This window comes from Pundamilia nyererei, unplaced genomic scaffold (assembly GCF_000239375.1).
Source record: "Pundamilia nyererei isolate P.nyererei 1_Seehausen unplaced genomic scaffold, PunNye1.0 scaffold00174, whole genome shotgun sequence".
NCBI classification, from domain to species: Eukaryota; Metazoa; Chordata; class Actinopteri; order Cichliformes; family Cichlidae; genus Pundamilia; species Pundamilia nyererei.
Window position 1 is genome coordinate 746,968 of NW_005187575.1, and position 19,344 is coordinate 766,311.

General features: G+C 41.0%; 1 protein-coding gene across 3 annotated transcripts in view; it reads right to left on the reverse strand.

Moving 5' to 3' along the window:
• Positions 1-4,191: 4,191 nt before the first annotated feature.
• Positions 4,192-19,344, reverse strand: part of fynb (FYN proto-oncogene, Src family tyrosine kinase b) — a 74,710-nt gene continuing 59,557 nt past the window's right edge. For 2 of the 3 annotated variants that reach the window (XM_005746190.2, XM_013914141.1), the window contains exons 6-13: positions 18,600-18,703; positions 18,142-18,291; positions 13,554-13,718; positions 11,731-11,910; positions 10,324-10,400; positions 9,267-9,420; positions 7,823-7,954; positions 4,192-5,758 (exon numbers count right to left, since the gene is read on the reverse strand). In XM_005746190.2, the coding sequence (XP_005746247.1) occupies positions 5,550-5,758; positions 7,823-7,954; positions 9,267-9,420; positions 10,324-10,400; positions 11,731-11,910; positions 13,554-13,718; positions 18,142-18,291; positions 18,600-18,703 (1,171 nt within the window). In that variant the 3' untranslated portion in view covers positions 4,192-5,549. Of the gene's footprint in view, positions 5,759-7,822; positions 7,955-9,266; positions 9,421-10,323; positions 10,401-11,730; positions 11,911-13,063; positions 13,220-13,553; positions 13,719-18,141; positions 18,292-18,599; positions 18,704-19,344 lie in introns of all 3 variants that reach the window. The other variant, XM_005746191.2, reaches the window with a different exon arrangement.

Genomic DNA, 19,344 nt, shown 5'->3' on the forward strand with positions numbered 1-19,344 from the left:
GTACAGTAAGACAAATAATGTTCAGGGCGTCGCATTGTGCAGCTTTTTAAGACCTACTTGGAAAGTTTTAGGTGTAACTGTTAGGATAACATATTGTACATGATGACAACTGTTGAGTTTAAGCTGCTAAAAATAGATTTACATTTTGTAGTCTACTTTGTTGTAAACTCAAAATAACTCTACATGAAAGCTGGCCTACTGTGTTAGGTGGGTTTCATCTGGGTGTAACTAAAACAAAGCATTAATGGTTTCTGAAGAAAGTTATGTTTTCTTCAAAGCTCTGTCACTTGGAAATTGCTTGTCTGCGGCCCTGTGTTACTTGAGAGAAGTTAGGGATCCACTGTAATCTTGATGACATACAGAACCATACATATAGCTTTATTCTTTCATCCTTTTTACCTTTTAGAAGCTTCAAAACTCTGTATGAATATAGCAGTCTTTACTATTAAAGTGAACTAAATTAGACTTACCTAGTTTCTGCAGGATGTGATTGCTGTGCTCCTTTTAGCTATAAAGTTGCCACATAAAGGGGAGTTTTTCCACAGAGATGCATCCCAGCTGGTTATGAGTCCACAAAGACAATGGTATTGATAATATGGAGGAGAGATGGTCAGGGAGCTCCACCTGCTGCTCCAATAAGGCTTTGGGAGGGGGGAGTCACACCACCTGACATACGGTTGAAGGGAATTTTCCGACACAGTGGAAGCTAATTTCTGGCAGCACTTATAACACACGCCTTTACAAACCAAATTAAGTCACTGAAATGACCCCCCTCCCACTCGTGGTGTGTTTTGAATGAAAAAACTTCAAGCAAGAAAAATAGACAGAATTTATTTCTTCCTCACTATGCAGGTTTGTGAAACCTTTTCATTGGACAGCTCCACTGAAATAGAAAGTCATATGAATTTGAAATGAAACTCTGAGATTTCTGATAATATTTTGTAAATTTACAGTGAATTGCTCACAATTACTCTACAAGTTTATCCTCTAACACATTTACATCTTAAATCTGGGACTCTCCACCATTATAGTCTTAGAACTGAAGAAGATTCTCAGATGAGAGGTGAAACGTTTCCAAGCTCCTTAGACTACGATGACCTGGATGACACAGGCACATTTACATCTCCTTTTTTGTCCTAATCCTTGCTTTTTGGAACATAACTTTTCCTTTGACTTCCTCTGAGTATGTTGTCTCTCTAATTTTGAAAAACTTGAGAATACACTTTAGGACATTATTGTGTGCTTTGCATATTACCACTGCAGTGCTGAGCTCAACTAAATTGCAAAATTTCAAGGCAGATTTTTCTTTTTAAAAAGATGTGCCTCCCTCCTTTTGAATGTAGTACTGATTCTGCAGCTGGTGTCCGTCTAAAATGGTAGGTTGCACATTGATGGAACATCAAAGCTGCTCCCATTCCTCACTGGCAGCATTGACTTTTTAAGCTCTAAACTCTCCCAAAGTAAAATTAGCAAATTATTTTGGATGGTGGTGCTGCTCAACTTTAATTCCACTCACAAACAATCATATATTCAACCCACCATTACCTGTGATCCCTGAGCGTGTCGGCATAAGTGGAAATTGGAGCGAGAGTGGCTGAGGAGAAGTGAGTGTGCGTGAGAAGAGGAGTGGCGGCGTTTGGACTGAGTGAAGAGCGAGCATGGATTTCCTCCCCTCTATCCCCTGGAGCCCTGGACCCCTGCCCCACTAACTGTATATATAAATCACTGTGGTTTCACTCTTGTGTCAATAATTTGTCACCTTTATTGCTTGCCAGAACGCTGTCTGCGCTTGAATCCATCTGTTAGCCATGACAAGCTGTACAGTGTGATTAAAGTAATTAGAAATAAGTAACATAACTTGTTTTATAAGGCTGTGATCAGGTGAGATGTGGTGTTACTCTAAAACTGCTTTTTTGTGAATTTAGCCAATTAAATTCAACAAGATTTAAACAGATGTTTCACAAGCTATATGGCTGATTTATTTATTGATTTTTTTCAAAAAGTTAGCAAATCTCTTTACTGTACTCATACTAGCTGTCCTCTTTTCTGCCTTCAAATCCTACCGATCAATAAATCAAACAGCAGTGTACAAACAGAATGCTTTAGCTGAGTTTGGAAAATTTGTTGTCATGGAAAAGAAGTGATACCTTTCACATAGAAGACATTGATTTGTCAAACATAGGCGCAATAATCAGTAATGGCCATTAATGGTAGTGTTACCAGTTGGTGAGCCAGAGACCTGCACTTTCAGTGACTTTAATCCAGGGGTAGGCAACCTTTCTGATGATGAGTGCCATTTAAAATTTCCTCAGAAGTAAGTGTGCCATATGATTGCATTATGATTCACTCAGATATACACCTGGTTTATATCTGACCCAGATAGACTGCAGGTCATAACTTCTTACCTGAAGTTCGGTTCACCTGACACTCGGGCCGTCGGCTGCCTTGGGTCTCTCCTCCTCCTGCCTCCCCTCTCCCCCAGCCACCTGCTGGCCTCCACCACTTGTTAATGTTACTGAATCTGTGGAAGCTCCGCCATAGCCACCACCAAACAACTGAGTTATTTTTACACACCGGCCAGCGTCTGGCCAATCCACCACCTTTCATTGTTTATACCGTTCCAAAAAAAAAAAAAATCATCGGCCCACCGAGCAAATGCCTGGTATGCCCGATGGCCTGTCCAACTATGGTCGTGCCATCAGTTAACCCTTCGGGCATGCGTGCCTAGGGTTGCCGACCCCTGCTTTAATCCTACTTATATATGTAAGTTTTTGAAAAAAATCTACTTCTAAAAGTACTTTTATTGCACCATGTTTATTCACTCATGAGCTGCTGTAACATCAATTAAATGGCTGAATTACCACCTCAGGTGTTTATTCAGGTGTGCTGCAGCAGGGACACATTCAAAAGTTTAAGGACCCCATCCCTCAACGACTGGAGTTTGACACCTGTGACCTAGGGGAAGCATGTATAATGCAAACAGAACTGGTCCTACATGAAACCCTGTGGAACTCCAATATTAACCTTAGTGTGTGAATAAAACTCCCCATTTACATGAACAAACTGGAGTCTATTGGAGAGAGATATGATTCAAATCAGTGCGGCACAGGACCTTTAATACCTGCGGCCTGCTCTAATCTCTGTAATAAAATACGGTCAACAGTATCGAATGCTACACCGAAGTCTAGCAGGACAAGCAAAGAGATAGGTCTATTTGTCACAGGTCATAAGAAGATAATTTTTAACCTTCTGAGTGATGAGGTCCTAAACCTGACTGAAACTCTTTAAATAAACCATTCCTCTGTTGCTGCTTTACAACAATTCTTTAAAATACTATTGAGATAAAAGGAAGGTTGGAGACTGGCCTACAATTGGCTAAGACAGCTGGATCAAATCTTTTTGAGTAATGGTTTAATTACTGCCAGCTTAAAGGCCTGTAGGGGTACATATTAATGGTACATAGCCCACAGACTTATCATATTTAAGATTGACACATTATTTAATGGTAGGACTTCTTTGAGCAGTCTTGTAGGAATGGAATCTGACAGACTGGTTTGATTACTGAAGTTCTTCACTGCATACCTGGCAGAATCGTACACAGTGAGAATGTCACACTATTAACATGATAATCAGGCATAGAGCAGAGCAGCTACCTAAGCTAAACTCCCACGGTGTTGGCACATTTCATTCAAGAGGATAACAGCAGGCGGATTATATCCTTGACTTAGCTACAGCAATTTCAGAAAGACATCTACAGTAATGTAATGTATTTGCTACTGCTGTGTAATCCATGTTTTTAAGAAATTATCAGACAAATGAAGGTTTTCAGGGAATACTGTAAAATCTTTAGTTTTTAGAGTATATGTCACAACAAGATCCAGAATAAGATTCCTCCTCCTGCTCTGCTGCTAGCAACAGCAGCCTCCTGTGACTGTGAGGGCTTGTTACCAGTTGTGCTGGTACTAATATGGCAGTTAATTTGTCACATTTTGCTGCATCTATTTTTAGTTTCTTTTTCTCTCTTTTCAGCTCCACCTTTTGACCACTTCAAGTTGTGTGAGGGCACAGGGAAAGTAGGGCCTGGCTGCCACTGGCTGTCTTGCTCTGTGAGCATGCAGTTTCTCTTGGTTTCTCAGGCAGGTGCACACACACATGTAAAACACTGGCATTGGTCATAATAAGTGTCTTGGAAAGAGTGTAAAATGTTTATTGGTCTTTTCTGAGTTCCAAATGCCAAATCACTGAATTAACAAAACGAGTCATGTTAATAAAAAATGGAAATGAAAGATACAAAGGAGAGAAGTTAGCGACACTTAAAACCCATTTAGCTGTACAACTGAAAAATGAGGATTTACCAAAGGCTGTGATACCATCTGCATTAAGACCAGACCAGACCAGAGCTGGTTTCCATTTATTTTCAATGCGTTTCACATTCAGACTCCTGTCACATGAACTGGTCCAGAGCTCCCCTGATCATATACTCCAAATGTCTCTCGAAGGATCACCTAAAAGGGTTAAATAAAATCAAAGACTCAATATAATCGTGTCACTTAAACATAAAAGAAGAAGCAGCTCAGGAGGTAAGATGGTCCTGGTTCAGGTGCAGCCTGTTGATCCTGCAGGCTCGGGTGGAGGACGTGCAGGAGGAAAAACCCCACGATCTGTTTCCAAATGAAGATTCTCAATCAAAGACATTTATACTCTTAAATGAAAATCTTTCTTGTCTCCCAGCTACAAAATAACACACCAGTGGTATAAAGACAGAAACATTTCCACCCAAATAGCAATGAGGGATATGTCAAAATCCTTGTACGTTGCTGTGATTTACAAAAATGTGGCAGATGGTTTGTAAAAGAACCTGCAGCAGCAGCAGCCTAACTAGAAGCTTTTGTGACGGGAAGGCAAAAAAAAAGGAAAAAAAAGGTGGACTGTGTCATGCTCACCAGGAGAAACTTTATGCAATAACACGTGTAACTGAAAAGTAGAGAATAAAGCGATGAATTCTCTTTTATAGGAAATGAGAAAAAAATATAGAGCCTTCCAATTCAATCTCTAGAAAATAATAGAGAAGCTACAGTATAATACACACACAGATTAACTGTGCCTCCTCAGGTACTTCACTTCCTTTTATCATTATTATTACTTTTGTGCAGAAGAAAATAAAATCTGAAACGGAAGCAGACAAACTAAAACAAGCTTTTCTTATTTACATTGAATACAAGGAACTGCATTAGCACAACCCCCAGTTAACCCCAGTTCCATCAGCCTTGCTAACTATGGCATTTACAGAGTTCAGACACTAGGGGGGCGTGTCGGAGACTGAGGGCGGTGTCGTCAGGGGGTTTGTATTGGAACCCAAGTTGAGCTGAGGAAGCTGTACACATCCCTAACATAAAAAGGCCAGGCTGAAAAGGATCCATAGTTTTTTTGTTTTTGTTTTTTATATAGCACTGCTGTAGCTAATCGTGTCCAGGCCTCGAGCTGACCCCGAGAGAGAGAGAGACAGAGAGAGAAAGCAAGAACAGGGTGTGGGGGGTGGTAGCGGTGGGTTAGAGGTTGTCCCCGGGCTGGTACTGAGGCTCGGTGGCTGTGAAGTAGTCTTCCAAGAAGGCTTGCAAGTACTCAAAGGTGGGCCGCTCCTCTGCGTCCTTCTTCCAGCACTGTAGCATCAGCTCGTGCAGCGAAATGGGGCAGTCCTGTGGGCACGGCATCCTGTAGCCCCGCTCCACCTGCTCCAGCACCTCTCGGTTGTTCATACCTGAAAATTAAATGCAGGAAGCATGTGAGAAAGAGCGCTCGGGAGCTCTGCCTGGGATCACGCAGTGATCAAATTCAAAAAATCAGTTCTTAACGTGCTGAATCTGCAAAGGGTTGTTTAATGAAGATCTGTTTAATTAAAACCTCTAACTGAAGAAAGCAAAATCTACAAAATAATGTTACTAAAGTTTTGAAAAACATGGCCTAGTCTGAACATGTCGTGCGTTGTCGGTCTTAAGTGCTCCTCAGTAACATTCAATGTTCACTATTTACTGGCACTTATGCTTATGTTGGTTGCTGCTGTGGTCTCCCTACTGTGTTCTTCTCTTTTTGCTTATTTTCTTTTCAGTAGGTGATCAAACAGACACACAGCAGTGGATGGAAGCAGCTACAAAGTTTGCTTTTCTTCACGTTGGAGGTTGTTAATCAGGTGCTTTGATGAAGGATTCCTGTCGGCTTTTTCTCAGTAAAGATTTGAATGTTGATTACAGCTGGTTGTTCTGGATGCTAGAAAACCCCTTTTTTGACTCCACCTGAGCTCACCATCTTTTTAATCTCTTTAATCCCATCTCTTCGCTCTTTGTAATCCCTCATTTTGTAATCAAGTTATTTGAGTTACTCAATGCATTGTTGCAGCCTTATATTGACCAATACAGAACAATGGGAAAGGACAAGGAACTCAGTGAACATCGACAAAGAATTGTAGATTTATACAAGTTGGGAAGGTCTTCTGGAGCCATTTCTAGACAAGTGCTGATTCAGATCATCAGTTGAAACAACTGTACTCAAGTAAAAGTTATTCTGATGGTCTAACATTGGTTAGGTTGTTTAGGAACAACTCACGATCCACTGTGGCTCGAAACCTGCCAAAAACTGGAATCTGCTCAAACACAGAGTCATTGTCCTCAGTGCTTGACTAAAATTTGAAGCCAAATGCCTTCTGGAGAAAAGCTTTATGGTCAAATGGGACAAAGAATTGAACTAGTTGGCCACAATGACGAGAGATATTATTGTAGTAGTAACGATGAGGCAAAGCTGAACTCTGTAACAGTGTCAAGCATGGTGGTGGTAGCGTCATGCTCTTGGGATGTTGTGCTGCTAGAGACTCGTGGTACATTGCACAAAGTGAACGGAATAATGGACTACCTCCAAATTCTCCAACCAGACAGCCAGACAGTTGAAACTGTGTTCTAACACAGAGGCCTTCCCAATACACCAACCTCATGCCTATTAAAATTTGTGGACTATGCTTCATGCCAACCTACTTCAATGAACAGTCAAATATCCAGTCTGAATTATGCTAGAAGCTTGTTGTTGGCTCCCAAAAGTGTTGAAGTGAAACTTGCCACGAGACATTTAACCAAATTTTACTGATGTTGTATAATTTTGACCCTGAGATCAGATAAAATTCAATATAAATTCAAATGATGTCTTTTCCCTTTTTAAAAACAGCTGGATTCTACGGGGTCTCTTTCCAGATGATCTGAGAAACCTTCCAGTTTTTAACTGAATCTGGCAATAATCTTCATCTCAAGTGTCTCCTGGGTAGGATAGTTCTCTTTCTTGAGTCCATTTTTCTGCTATTTTGTCCACTACCTTATAAAGCTGTTAAGGTGCTGCTTTTCCCTCAGCTCACTTGCAAGCTAACCATCCTCACCTGCTCTCTACAGCAGAACAGGCCCACCAGCACCATCTGGTCAAACGTGTTCCCCCTCCCTGCATGGAGCTGTATACGGAGTACGCCCCAGCCTCTCCCACTCTCTTTCTTTTTGTTTCTGTGTAAAATGTATCTTGTCCCACAGGGCAGCAGAAGTAATTAAGGGTTAGCTCATATTCTGGCAGGGAAACGAAGGTTACCCAAGCGTAAAGGAACATTTTAATCCCATAAACAGCAGCAGGAGCTGCCTGTTGTGATAGCTGTGTGTACTTTGGTAACTGCTCAGTGTTTCGCAGTTCCCCTTTATTGAGCCCCTTAATCAGTGTAGACTGACCGGCTCAAGGTGAAAGCAGCTGAGCGAGCAGAGCTTAGCTTCTACTGCACCGTTTGATCCTTCCCCTTCCTTACCTGGGTAAGGCACCCGACCCTTGGTGACCAGCTCCGTTAGCAGGATGCCGAACGACCACACGTCTGACTTGATGGTAAACTTCCCGTACAACGCGGCCTCTGGGGCGGTCCACTTGATGGGAAACTTTGCACCTGAAGGAGAGCAGTGAGACCACATTAGTATTAACGAGGAGAGCATGTCTACACTTCAGGTTTATTCAGTTTAACATGATCCTTTTTCTGTTATACTGGGCCTTCACAGTCCCTTATCATTTTAAACTAGCTTGATGAATTTATCTTTAAAGTACACACATATACATATATATATATATATGGTGGTCTTTCTCTTTTAAGTGAACAATGCTAACATGTACAAATTTGATACCAGCAATACAGCCTGTAAAAAAATTTACAGGATAAAAAGGAACATTCACGTTTTCTCTTAGGTTCCCCTTCACACGCTGTCATTGATTGTAACTGATTAAACTTTAAAAGTACTTCCTGGGAAAAGTCAGGAAGGAAATTAGAGACCAGAGATTAAACATCAGAGGTCTGACTTTTAAAAGTGAAGTGAAGCATCTAGCAGACAGCAAAGAACATGTGTGCAACAAAATGACTTCATTTGTCAAAGGGAGGAAAGAAATTACAACATAATGACAGTATCTGCTGAGCACATAGAAATGGCATGAACAGCTGCTATGAGCTTCAACTAACCAGCTGGGAAATGACGATATTTACAGTATTCTGAGTGCTGACACGTACATTTGTTATAAACGTTAATCTAACATGACCCATAATTCTGCATGAAACTGTCTTTCTGCACATTTAAAGTTCAAATGTGGAAGAAAATGTTCCTTTGTTGAATTAAAAGGATTAAACCCAAGAATGATTTTATGAGGGCACAGCAACGTTTTGGTGTCTCTGAGACAGACTGGTGATCTGTCCAGGCTGTACCCCATCTCTCGCCTACGGTAGCTGGAATAGGCTCCACTTTGTCCATGACCCCGAATTGGGTAAGCGGATGAAAATGGATTGATGGATGAAATGGCAATTAGATCAGAAAAAGGTCTGTGGATATTTATTTATACTTCCAGAATGCAGAATGTACAAATATGTTTTCTCCAAATCAGGGAACAGCTAGCACAACCTGATATCTGAATATCTCAAAGGCTTCAAGGGTCAATAGCGAAGTAACATGATGTCCAGTTTAAAATCTCTCTGTGTCTCTGGGGCAGGGAGTGTCTTCCCTCAATGTCTGTGTTATTGAGAAAAATATTTGGAGCTGACTGGCTGTGCTGGCTAGTCATTTTCTTGTGGGTGTAATGCAAAGCTTGCAACTCCCAGAGCGAATTTCCTCCATGATCTAATGCAGTCAGGCAGCATGTGAGCTTGTGTGAGTGGGAGCATTAAGTATGTGCATTTAACATCGTTTCTGAGCGAGTTGGAAAGGAGTTGGAAGCCCTACCTTGTCGAGCCGTGTATTCGTTGTCTTCGATGAGCCTTGCCAGGCCAAAGTCGGCGATCTTGCACACCAGGTTGTCGCCAACCAGGATGTTAGCAGAGCGTAGGTCTCTGTGGATGTAGTTCATCCTCTCAATGTAGGCCATACCTGCTGCCACCTTGAGAACAGCACAGAAGGCAACAATAGCTAAAGAAATTTCTGTCTCAACTGTGAGTTGCTCTCACTTCACGAGAATACATTTAATAGCATCTATATCTATTTATCTATATCTAATGGTAGGTAAAGCTTGTTTTTTGATAGGACAGCCCTCAGTAAGATATGTCGTTGCAGTTTGGATTGGTTTGATTCAACTTCTCTCACAATGACTCTCTATTTGCTAAAGATTTGGGTCAAATAAAAATAAATTGACAATAGAAGCCCTCAAGTTATCTCTTAATGAAGTCCTCTAATCACATGATTAGAGCAATCATAAAGTTGCAGTTTTGAAAAGAGGACAACAAGAAGGGTACACTGAAACCAGTGTAGAATCATATTTTATAAAGAACAAAGCTGTAGAATTACTGGCACAAGTTCTGGGGTTGAAAAAGTAAGCCAATGCAGAAGTGCAGTTTCTGGAGTGGCCACTAGAGGCGGACTTTAGCCTTTAGTTGTTCTAAAATGCTGGAGCAAGAATCCTAACAGAGAATACTAGAGAGAGCGTATTTCGCCTGTACTGGCTTCTCTTCATTGGATCCCTTTTAAATCCAGAATCTATTTTAAATTTATTCAAATATATCACATATATTCTAATCTAACCAATGTCAGACCATATTCTAATCACATATTAGAATATATGTGATTATATTGAATAATCAGGCCCTATCTTAGCTTAAAAGACTTCATAGTACCACATATTGTAGGGTGTACATTTATATAAATCAAACTGAATTGAATTGCATATTTACATTTTATTCAGTGTCCTAACGGTTTTGGGATGTTTTGGAATTTATGGTTGCACAAACAGATTTTGCTGTCATAGCAGGACCATTTTCAGGACCATAACCTGAAGTCTGTGGCATACCTGTGCAGCCATGTCCACCAGGTTAGGCAGTTTTAACCCTCGTCCTTCTCCATCCTTTAAAAAGTCCAGTAAGCTTCCTGGAGTAGGCATAAAAACATGTTATGTTGCACACATGTGCACAATAAAATAAATAAAACACAACTTTATTAAATCAGTTTTGGTTTCCGTGCCCTGTGCAATACAGGAACACAGGAAGTGTTTGTAAATCTGAAGTAAAATAACCTTGAAGAAAAATCAGGTGAATATCTCTTAGAAATAAGCCACAAAAAGCTCGCCAGCTACAAAAAGAAATATTGGATTGGTGGACCTAAAAAGATCCCCACATAAACTTCTACATTCATACAATTCCACAGTGGATCGGCTCTTTTAAAGGCACTCCTCTCCAGCTTAATTGGCTGACCTAGATATGGCAGGCTCTGCACGCAGCAGACACAGCAACGTACATCAAAGTTTCCATTCTTGCATTCTCTGGTGATTAATGCGCGTCCACAACGCTTTCTTGTGGCATCTCTGAACTCCAGTGTTTTGAAGGACTGTTTTGCAGGCCTTAATCATCTCCACTCTCTTTGAAAGGCAGGGTTTGCCATTCCAGAGCGCTCACTCTTCAGACTGGAATGAAACAAAGTGCTTTGACAGACATTTTTTTAACTGGCCACAAGTTTCACTTTTAGGCCACAATTAATCTTTCCTCTACAGTTCTACTGTTTGGTGTACATGCCAACAACAAAAAGCAAGGAGATGATATCACATAGGAATGGACTGTTCAGAATCTCCTGCAGATAATTTGCTTTTTACTGAGATAGTGGTCAGTGAAGACACATACAGGGGCTTGGACTGAGCTGGTGACACAACCAACATACAACATAACATAGAACTTTAAACTCTTCTACTAATGGAAATTAACTTTGCTTTGCTTTGCAAAACTTGTCTGTGTTACGTTTTCTGAGTCTGCAGCTTACGCACAAAACCATACCAAGAGCTATTTCTCTTGTTTGGTGTTAGTCCTTTCCTCTCTCACACTTTGTTTCTGCACAAGGGTGAGAGAGGCAAACTCGCTGACATGCAACCAAAAGCAACGCAAGGTCAACTGCTTTACAACCCATTTTTGTCACACAGAGCTTTAAGCTTGTGTCTCCATTATTAGTTTTCTCTTTCAACAGAAATTCTGTAAAAATTCATCTTTTTCGTAATTGAATGGTGATGACAAAATTCTTCTATTCTTCTTCAATAAAATCACTCTACATAGTATAAGATGCTTGTAAAAGCGAGAGAAACTGCATATTTTGAAACAGGAAACTCTTATTTTATAAAAATAATTATTTTTTAACAAGTGAATAACTAGCACTTTTGGGGTGCAATGAAAAATTCCAAGTAAGCAGCTGTGGATTGTGGGTGTGTTCCATCTACCTTTGCCCATGTACTCTGTGACGATGTAAATGGGCTCCTCAGACACGACAGCGTAAAGCTGCACCAGCTTATCATGACGGAGTTTCTTCATGATCTGAGCCTCCTCCAGGAAGGACTCTGGGGACATCGTGCCAGGCTTCAGAGTCTTCACTGCCACCTTAGTGGTGCCATTCCACGTTCCTGGTACACAGAAGCTGGCATCAGTACAGTGGGAAAATGCATTCGTGTCATTTCAAAGTCAAGCTTGACAACCCTGTGCTCTAACCCGAAGACATGATTGGCAGGTGTGAGGCAACTGTAGTTTAAAAACATGGGGAAAGTCTTGCTTTGAAATGACAACGAGATAAACATGCAAGACAGGAAGCGATCGAGAGACTGAGGGAATAATCTTTCATGCACAGTGGTTGGGCTGAAGGATAATTAAATGTGTACGGGATTTGGAGCGGACATTGATTTGAAATGGCTTTTAAAGGCTTGGAGAGAGATTCAGCAGGGCTTTAAGAGTCACAATACGCCAACATGGGAGCGGATAATCCTTTGTAGGATGATCAACAAAGGCAAGCCTGTAAGCTCCTCACTGGTTACATGTCAGTGACTGTAACACAGCACGGCTATGCCTCCAATATGCACTCTATCAAAATACTGTGTGAATGTAGGTAAAGGTATGGATGACTACAATTATTTTATTGAAGCAGTACCTTTTTTATATTATTTTTACAGTAAACATACAAGAATCTTAGGAAAGACAAATTTGACCTACTTGTTTATTTTAAGGGGCTTAATTTAAGATTAAGCTCATATATCAGAGTGGGCTTCTGTAGCATCGTGACTGTGCTTTCAATTTTGGAAGTCAGGACTGGTAACCTGCTGCTACAGTGGCCCAGAGAGGTCAAACATACTGCAACTGAGAAACCATCAGCAAATAGAGAAATACTGCAAAAGCACACAAAAAGTATTGTTGTGTGTACTTTTGCTGAGTATTTTCTGGTTGCTGGTGTTTTCTTAAGCTGCAATGCATTTCACCTTTCAGGGCCACCTCAGTGTTCAACTGGAATATTATAAGAATGCAAACATACACTGTGGGGTGGAAAACTATTCTTATAGGTATCAGCTGATTTTCAAAGAGACTTTATAGTTTATGTCTTAAGAAACTAAAACAAAAATCCTGTGGGAGTGCTGGAGAGGGATAAGAAAGCTCCAGCTTGCATGTGAAATGGCAAAATAGCTTCTTGGCACAATTATGAATACATAGATGAGCATAAAGGAGACTCCACGTGTACTTGTGGGATGGGCCAGAGTGAAAATTTCAAAGTTTGGTTTTGAATTTTCTTACCATAAAACACATCGGCAAAACATCCTGTTCCCAGCTTTACTTCCAACTCAAGTGCGTCTCTGCTGATCTCCCAGGCATCATGACTCAAGCCCACAGTGTCAGGGATGTAGTTCACACACACGCCCGTTAAATTAAAGCACAAACCATCCGCACTCTCTACAGGGGAGGGGGGGAGGTAAGGCAAACAGGGTTAGGGGAAAGGAACATGCAGTGAGGTACACATGGAAGGAGGCCACCTTTAGGCTGTGAGAGTTTCCTGACACACTGGATGATTTTTCCAGATTATTTTGGCAGAAAAGTTTGGAAAACAAGGACAATTTGACTGGCAACACCCTCAATCTAAGAATTACCAACATTTTTGCCCCATGTTCTCATTTGATCAAACCCATCAGATTATTGGCCTGTGTTTTGGACTGTGTCTGGTGTCTCCGTCAGCTCTGTGTGGCTCCTTCCGAGTGGCCCCCTTACTCGGAGGCGACTCGATCCGTACCCATCCAAACCTCCCCAAACTGCCCATTCCCGAGACGCTTGATCAGCTGCAGCGACTCCCGTGGGATCTCCCACACGTCTTTGGTTTTGACGGACAGGTCAGCGAGGCGGGGCATGCCTTTGTGGCAGGGAACCACCAAGCGACAGCAGAGCCCCGCGGCTCGATCTGCACACAGCACACGGCAACGCGCAAAAAAGAGCAGAGACAGAGAGAGGGAGATGTACAGAGGGTTAGCGCAGCACCCTGCAGGAGACAAAGACAAGCTTCAGAGTGGCACAACAACTGGAAGCATAGTAAACATCAAAGCTGAGAACCAGCGCCTCTGTTTTCCCTTTCTGGTGGGCACAGGAGCTGATTACAGGTGAAAAGATTCAGGATGTGGCCTCTTTCATCCATCTTGATCATCAGATTAATCAGTTTGCTTACAAGTCACACGCGTCTCATACTTATAAAATTAGAGCGTTGTGATGTAGCACTGGCGGATGAACTTTTCACAACTGGCTTTTTATGTAATAACTTGTTAAGTATATTCTTCCTAATAGCCAAAACGAATAGAAATCTATTAAAATGTTCTCATTTTCTATAATATGATTTCAGAGCATAGTCAGAGTTGGAAGTCTACCCTCTGAACTCCCAACAATCTGTAAAACAAGCGAGTAATGATGTATAGACTGTTGGGTGTTGGGTGGTGAAGGGGTTAAAACAGCAGACAGAGATACAAACGCCAGCTCTGACATGTAGCCAAGCAGCCAAACTGGGGGTCGGTTGTCATTTCAAATTGTTGGCAGTCTACCTCTGAGTGTGCTATAAGTTCACAAGCATCATCTGTTGCTGGAAAGCTAAAATAAAACAGTACCTAGCTCTGCAGTTACAGCTGAAATTTAAATGACTTTAATGGTTATTTCTGGCCTGGGTTGGTAGAGTATCACAGTATAACACAGTATAACAGTAAAAGTCTTCAACACTCAATAGCAACAAGCAGAACTAAAGACTCTAAAGGCTTCCTGTGGCTAAGGGCATGGCGACGTGCACACGGTTTACGATAACAATGGCCATTTACGTAAAGAGATAGCTGCACGGTAAAATGTATATATTTATAGTTATGTAACGTTAAATCATAGGTACTTTGTGTACTATGAAAAGCATTATCGACCATACTTGTTTAGGACGATGAGTGCCCTTTCCATTTAGATTAGGCCTGTTTGCTGTCACTTTAGCTGATAACACCACGACATCTATGTGCTCGTTCAAATCATTCTTTCTTATACTCTGAAGGAAGTCTCATGTTTGCCCCCGACTGATTAAGCCAGTGGATTAGGTCAGAGTTTCCGCAGGCATCCTCACGCTGATATTTAGATATTGCCTTGACAGCAATGGTAAAGTGACCCTTGGTTTTATCCTCACGGTCACTGGTAAGACCCCAGGGTGTTTGCACAGGGCAGTAAAGATGAGATAAAGGCCCGCGTCTCACCCACAGGAGTGTTAAACCTGGAACACGGCCATCAAAGCCCATCTGGGTCACCTGCCTGCTGCCACAGCTGCTCCGCTCAAACATCAATACGGCTCTGTGTATTCTCCACTGGCTGTCATAAAAGCTGTCAATATGTGCACCGTCTCCACGGAGAAAACACAGAAGCAGAGGGTGTTTCACAGAAAGAGGTGGCGGCTTAAAGTGTGGAAAGCTCATTTTATTTTGAAGACCAAGTTAGTCTTTGTGATGCTGCTGAACTCCATTTTGCCTGCTCATAAATGTGTTATTGCTGACAGTTATTAAAGTTTATGTTCTGCTCTCTAATCAATTACAAACCTGAGCAATTCCCAACACCTGGTTTTGGTAGAATGATGGTAGGATCATACACAAATCCATTCAGTGCCTTATCACATCAATTTATCACGAAACAAATAAATAAACAGAATATAAAAGTAGACAGGGCTAGCTTGTTAACCGTTTTATAATCGCAATAAATCATTTCAGAGGATTGTTTCCTGGTCTTCTCTTGGGTCAGTTGCCTTTAAAGACATTATTACGCAACCAGAATGTGAATGAGTGAGAGCAGGTAACAACACTCCTACTGTAATTTGCTCCCCTGAAGCCACTGATTCTATCAATGCATTTTAATAAAATGTTATTTAAATGGTACCAATTCACAAGAAGGCATTTGACCTTATAAGGTAAAGACCAGAGAGTGATCTTGACATCAGTGGGATGCAAAAAGCAAAAGCATCATCATGAACTGCAGCCATTTATTTGTAAAAACACACTTAAGGAATCGGATTTCTACAACTAAAAATGCAAAACGATAAAAATTTAAAGCAAAACAACAAACAAAACTCAGTACTCCTTGAAACGGACTATTTTATTTCATCACGTGACTAGCAGAAATGTCGTTTGAACAGAGTAAAGCTAGGTTTGATTCTCAGCCTGTCAGTGAATTTGGCCAGATTAGCAGCCAAGAGTTATTGCTTTCTGACCCCTGCAGGTGATGCGAAGAACAGAACAACGCTCTACGATGCCCGATATGCTCCTCGGCTCTTCAGCAACATGTAAAATAGAAAATAGCGCAAAGCAGAAAGCAATAAAAGCATAAGCCCTGCAAAGAGTCAAGGTTATTTGCAAAGGTGTGCTCCATATGCCATTTAGAGTGGCGATAAAGTGCAGGACGGACAGTTAATGTGCCATGACGCTAACGCATACAGAAAATCCATGGCACTGATTTTAGGACTTCAAGAGATCAATATGTCAATGACAACTGGAGCGTGACTGGAAAAGCACCGTTCTTAGTCAAAGGGACGCAGAATGAGAGAGATCAAACACAACAAATGAGCACGCTTTCAAAGAAGCACAAGTAGAAGCGAGACAGTGAGAAAATGCTGAAAAACAGAATCCGTGTTAACAAGTAATAAGTAAAACATATATGTGTCAGTGCACCAGTGGGGTGTCCGTTTCCAATAAGCTCAATATGAACACCAGGATGGGCTCACAGTGGCTCTTCAGGGTGTCAGAGTGCTCTCTCTGTGGCCTCTTGTTTGCTGCATTAAAAATTAATGTGAATCCAGTTGCACGTGAGACACAAACTAGCAGGTATTCCAACACAGGCCATGTCTTTGTGTCTCACAGTACGAGTCATCTTCTATTCCTGTATGTGAAAATGCAATAACAGCGTAACAGTGTTTGCTTAATGCATGTTTGATCAATTCACGGAAACGGACACCACACAAAACACTTTCCTATTTGGGCTTGTGAAAATGGGGTCGCAGTGTCAGTGCTCTGCATCCACCGACAAATCTGTCTACGGCAACGTCTGTCTGGAAGGCTTTTAAAAAAAGAAAAGGCATTTCTCCCGTTTGATCTGCTTGTTTTCAGGCCAGCGATGCACTTTCTTGACATCTGCATCATACATTCAGCATTTCCCAGTACAGCATTAAATATTACCAGATTATTATCTGAACTTAAATTTATGTGATCATTCCTGTCTACCTGGACTGAAGCAGAAAGTACCAAGCTGAATTTCCTAAGACCTGGTGGAGAAGTGGAGCATGTAAAACGGATAAACACATTTAAAACTGGACGATTTTTGTTAAGATCAACCTATTTTATTTGTTTTTTTCTAGGTTCAAATTGATTCTTATTATCTTACACTTGGCATTAGTGAGGCTGTTTTAGCTCTGTTCCCTCTCCATTTAGACTGACTGACTGGTTGTCCATCTTAAACATAAGCTTTTAACAACATATATATATCTATATGAAAAAAGGGAAAACTAATAGCTTTAGTGGAAGCATTGTGCTGCAAGCGTAGAGTTTAGATTATTAGATATATTAGATAATATTAGAATATTATGAACATTATTTAACACATAGTGAGTAGGAAAGGTGACTGAAGATCATGGGAATCATCCAGCAGCCTACATCTACTGCAGCATAATTAAGGGAGGATTCAGGGTCACCTGATCCAGCCCTAACTATATGCTTTAGCAAAAAGGAAACTTTGAAGCGGGAGACAGATAGTGTCTATCTCCTGAATTAAGCTGGTTCCACAGAAGAGGGGCCGGAAAACTAAACGCTCTGCCTCCCATTCTACTTTTAAATACTAAATATATAAGTATATATACTTTAAATATATAAATATATAAGGATTAACACACAAACGTAGCCCTATACCTCTACAAACATATAAAACCATATTGTATTATCTCATAGTATATTTTGTCCTAACAAAGAGGAGAAAATCCAAACAGACCAGAATGAGAATATTTTGAAATTCTTCAAATTTACTTGAATAAATAATGACAATGGCTCATATTCAGCGTTTTCTGAAACAAAGAGCTGTACACCTGCACAGACTCTTCCTTTAGCCATTCTCCACCTCTCCATCAGCTTTAATGACATTCAACCAAAACGGCACTGAACACTGTTGTGGCTCATGTGGAAGAAGCAATTACAATCTAAAATCATTCAAACTGAACAGTCGCACATTTACAAGAACAAACTGCAAAGCTACCTTTTTTTAAGTCGACCTTAAATACACAACAAACAAAAATAGTTACAAGTTTACACAACATGACAAATTATAGAATCTTTGTATTTTACCTGAATAGTGCTGAACCAGCTGCTGCAGTGTTTCAAACTGAGCCCTGGTAGTGATGTAGTAGCCGCCGCTGTCTAGCTTGCGGATCTTATAATGCTTGACGTGGTCGCCCTTGAGATCATCCCAGTCCCGTATGGATAAGGAAAAGGCACCTGAGGAAGACAGACCAGGAGGTTCGAATCACTGAACACCAAGTTCCCATTCAACACTTCAGTACTCACTTCTACCCATCCAGTTCTGCTGCTATTCAAAAAGCAGAGGCTATCACACTACACTTTTACTACAAAAGTCTTATGAGAAATATGAGAGCTTAGAAAATACTCCATGCGTTCTACTTGTGATTACACCATCAGGCAGCTGTGAACACTTCTTACTCCTAAGTAGTAAATCTGTCATGGCATAAACACACACACTTACAGGTCGATGTGTGTCAGTGTGTCTGTTTTGTGGTTTTTTTTACCCTTTGTGGTTTCACTTTCTCGGATGAGATAGGTGCCTCGAGGGTTGCCAGTAGACAGTAGCTGCCTCTCTGCATCCTTACGGCCCAGTTTACCAAAGTACCAGCTGCAAATATAGGAAAAGAAGTCAAACACAGACACACTGCAGTCACTGTGTTCAAGTCATGCATAAGGTCACATCATAGTACTACTATTTCCAGGGGTATTGCCAAAAATGGTTCTGACAAGGAATCAGAAAATCCCGGACAGTATCGTGGAGCTTTTTAGTCTGATGATGCTAAAAGACTGTTAAGATAAGCGTAATTCTCAAGAGGCCATTCATTTGTCCAACATTTGTCCAACACTGTTGGACAAATGAATGAGGCCAAAATGTGTATGATAGCACTGGAACACGGGGTTTGTGATGTCATCACTGAGAGCCCTGCTGCCAGCTGACCTTTTAACATTATGTAACCCATGATGAAATCAAGGGATGATGAGACGGTCAACACTGATATTATGGATGGAGAGTAACACTGACAATCTACATTCCTACATTACATATTTGTTTCGAGTATCACAACATGGCAACTAGAGGTGGGAATCACCATACATCCCACGATACGATATTATTGCAATTTTTAAAAATATTTTGCGATATTCAGATTCTGTACATAAAGGTAAACTTTATCAATATTCATTTTATCTAATGTCAAAGTCTCGCACTCAGTCTTTCTCTCATTTCAGTCAGTTTTATTGTTGACAAAC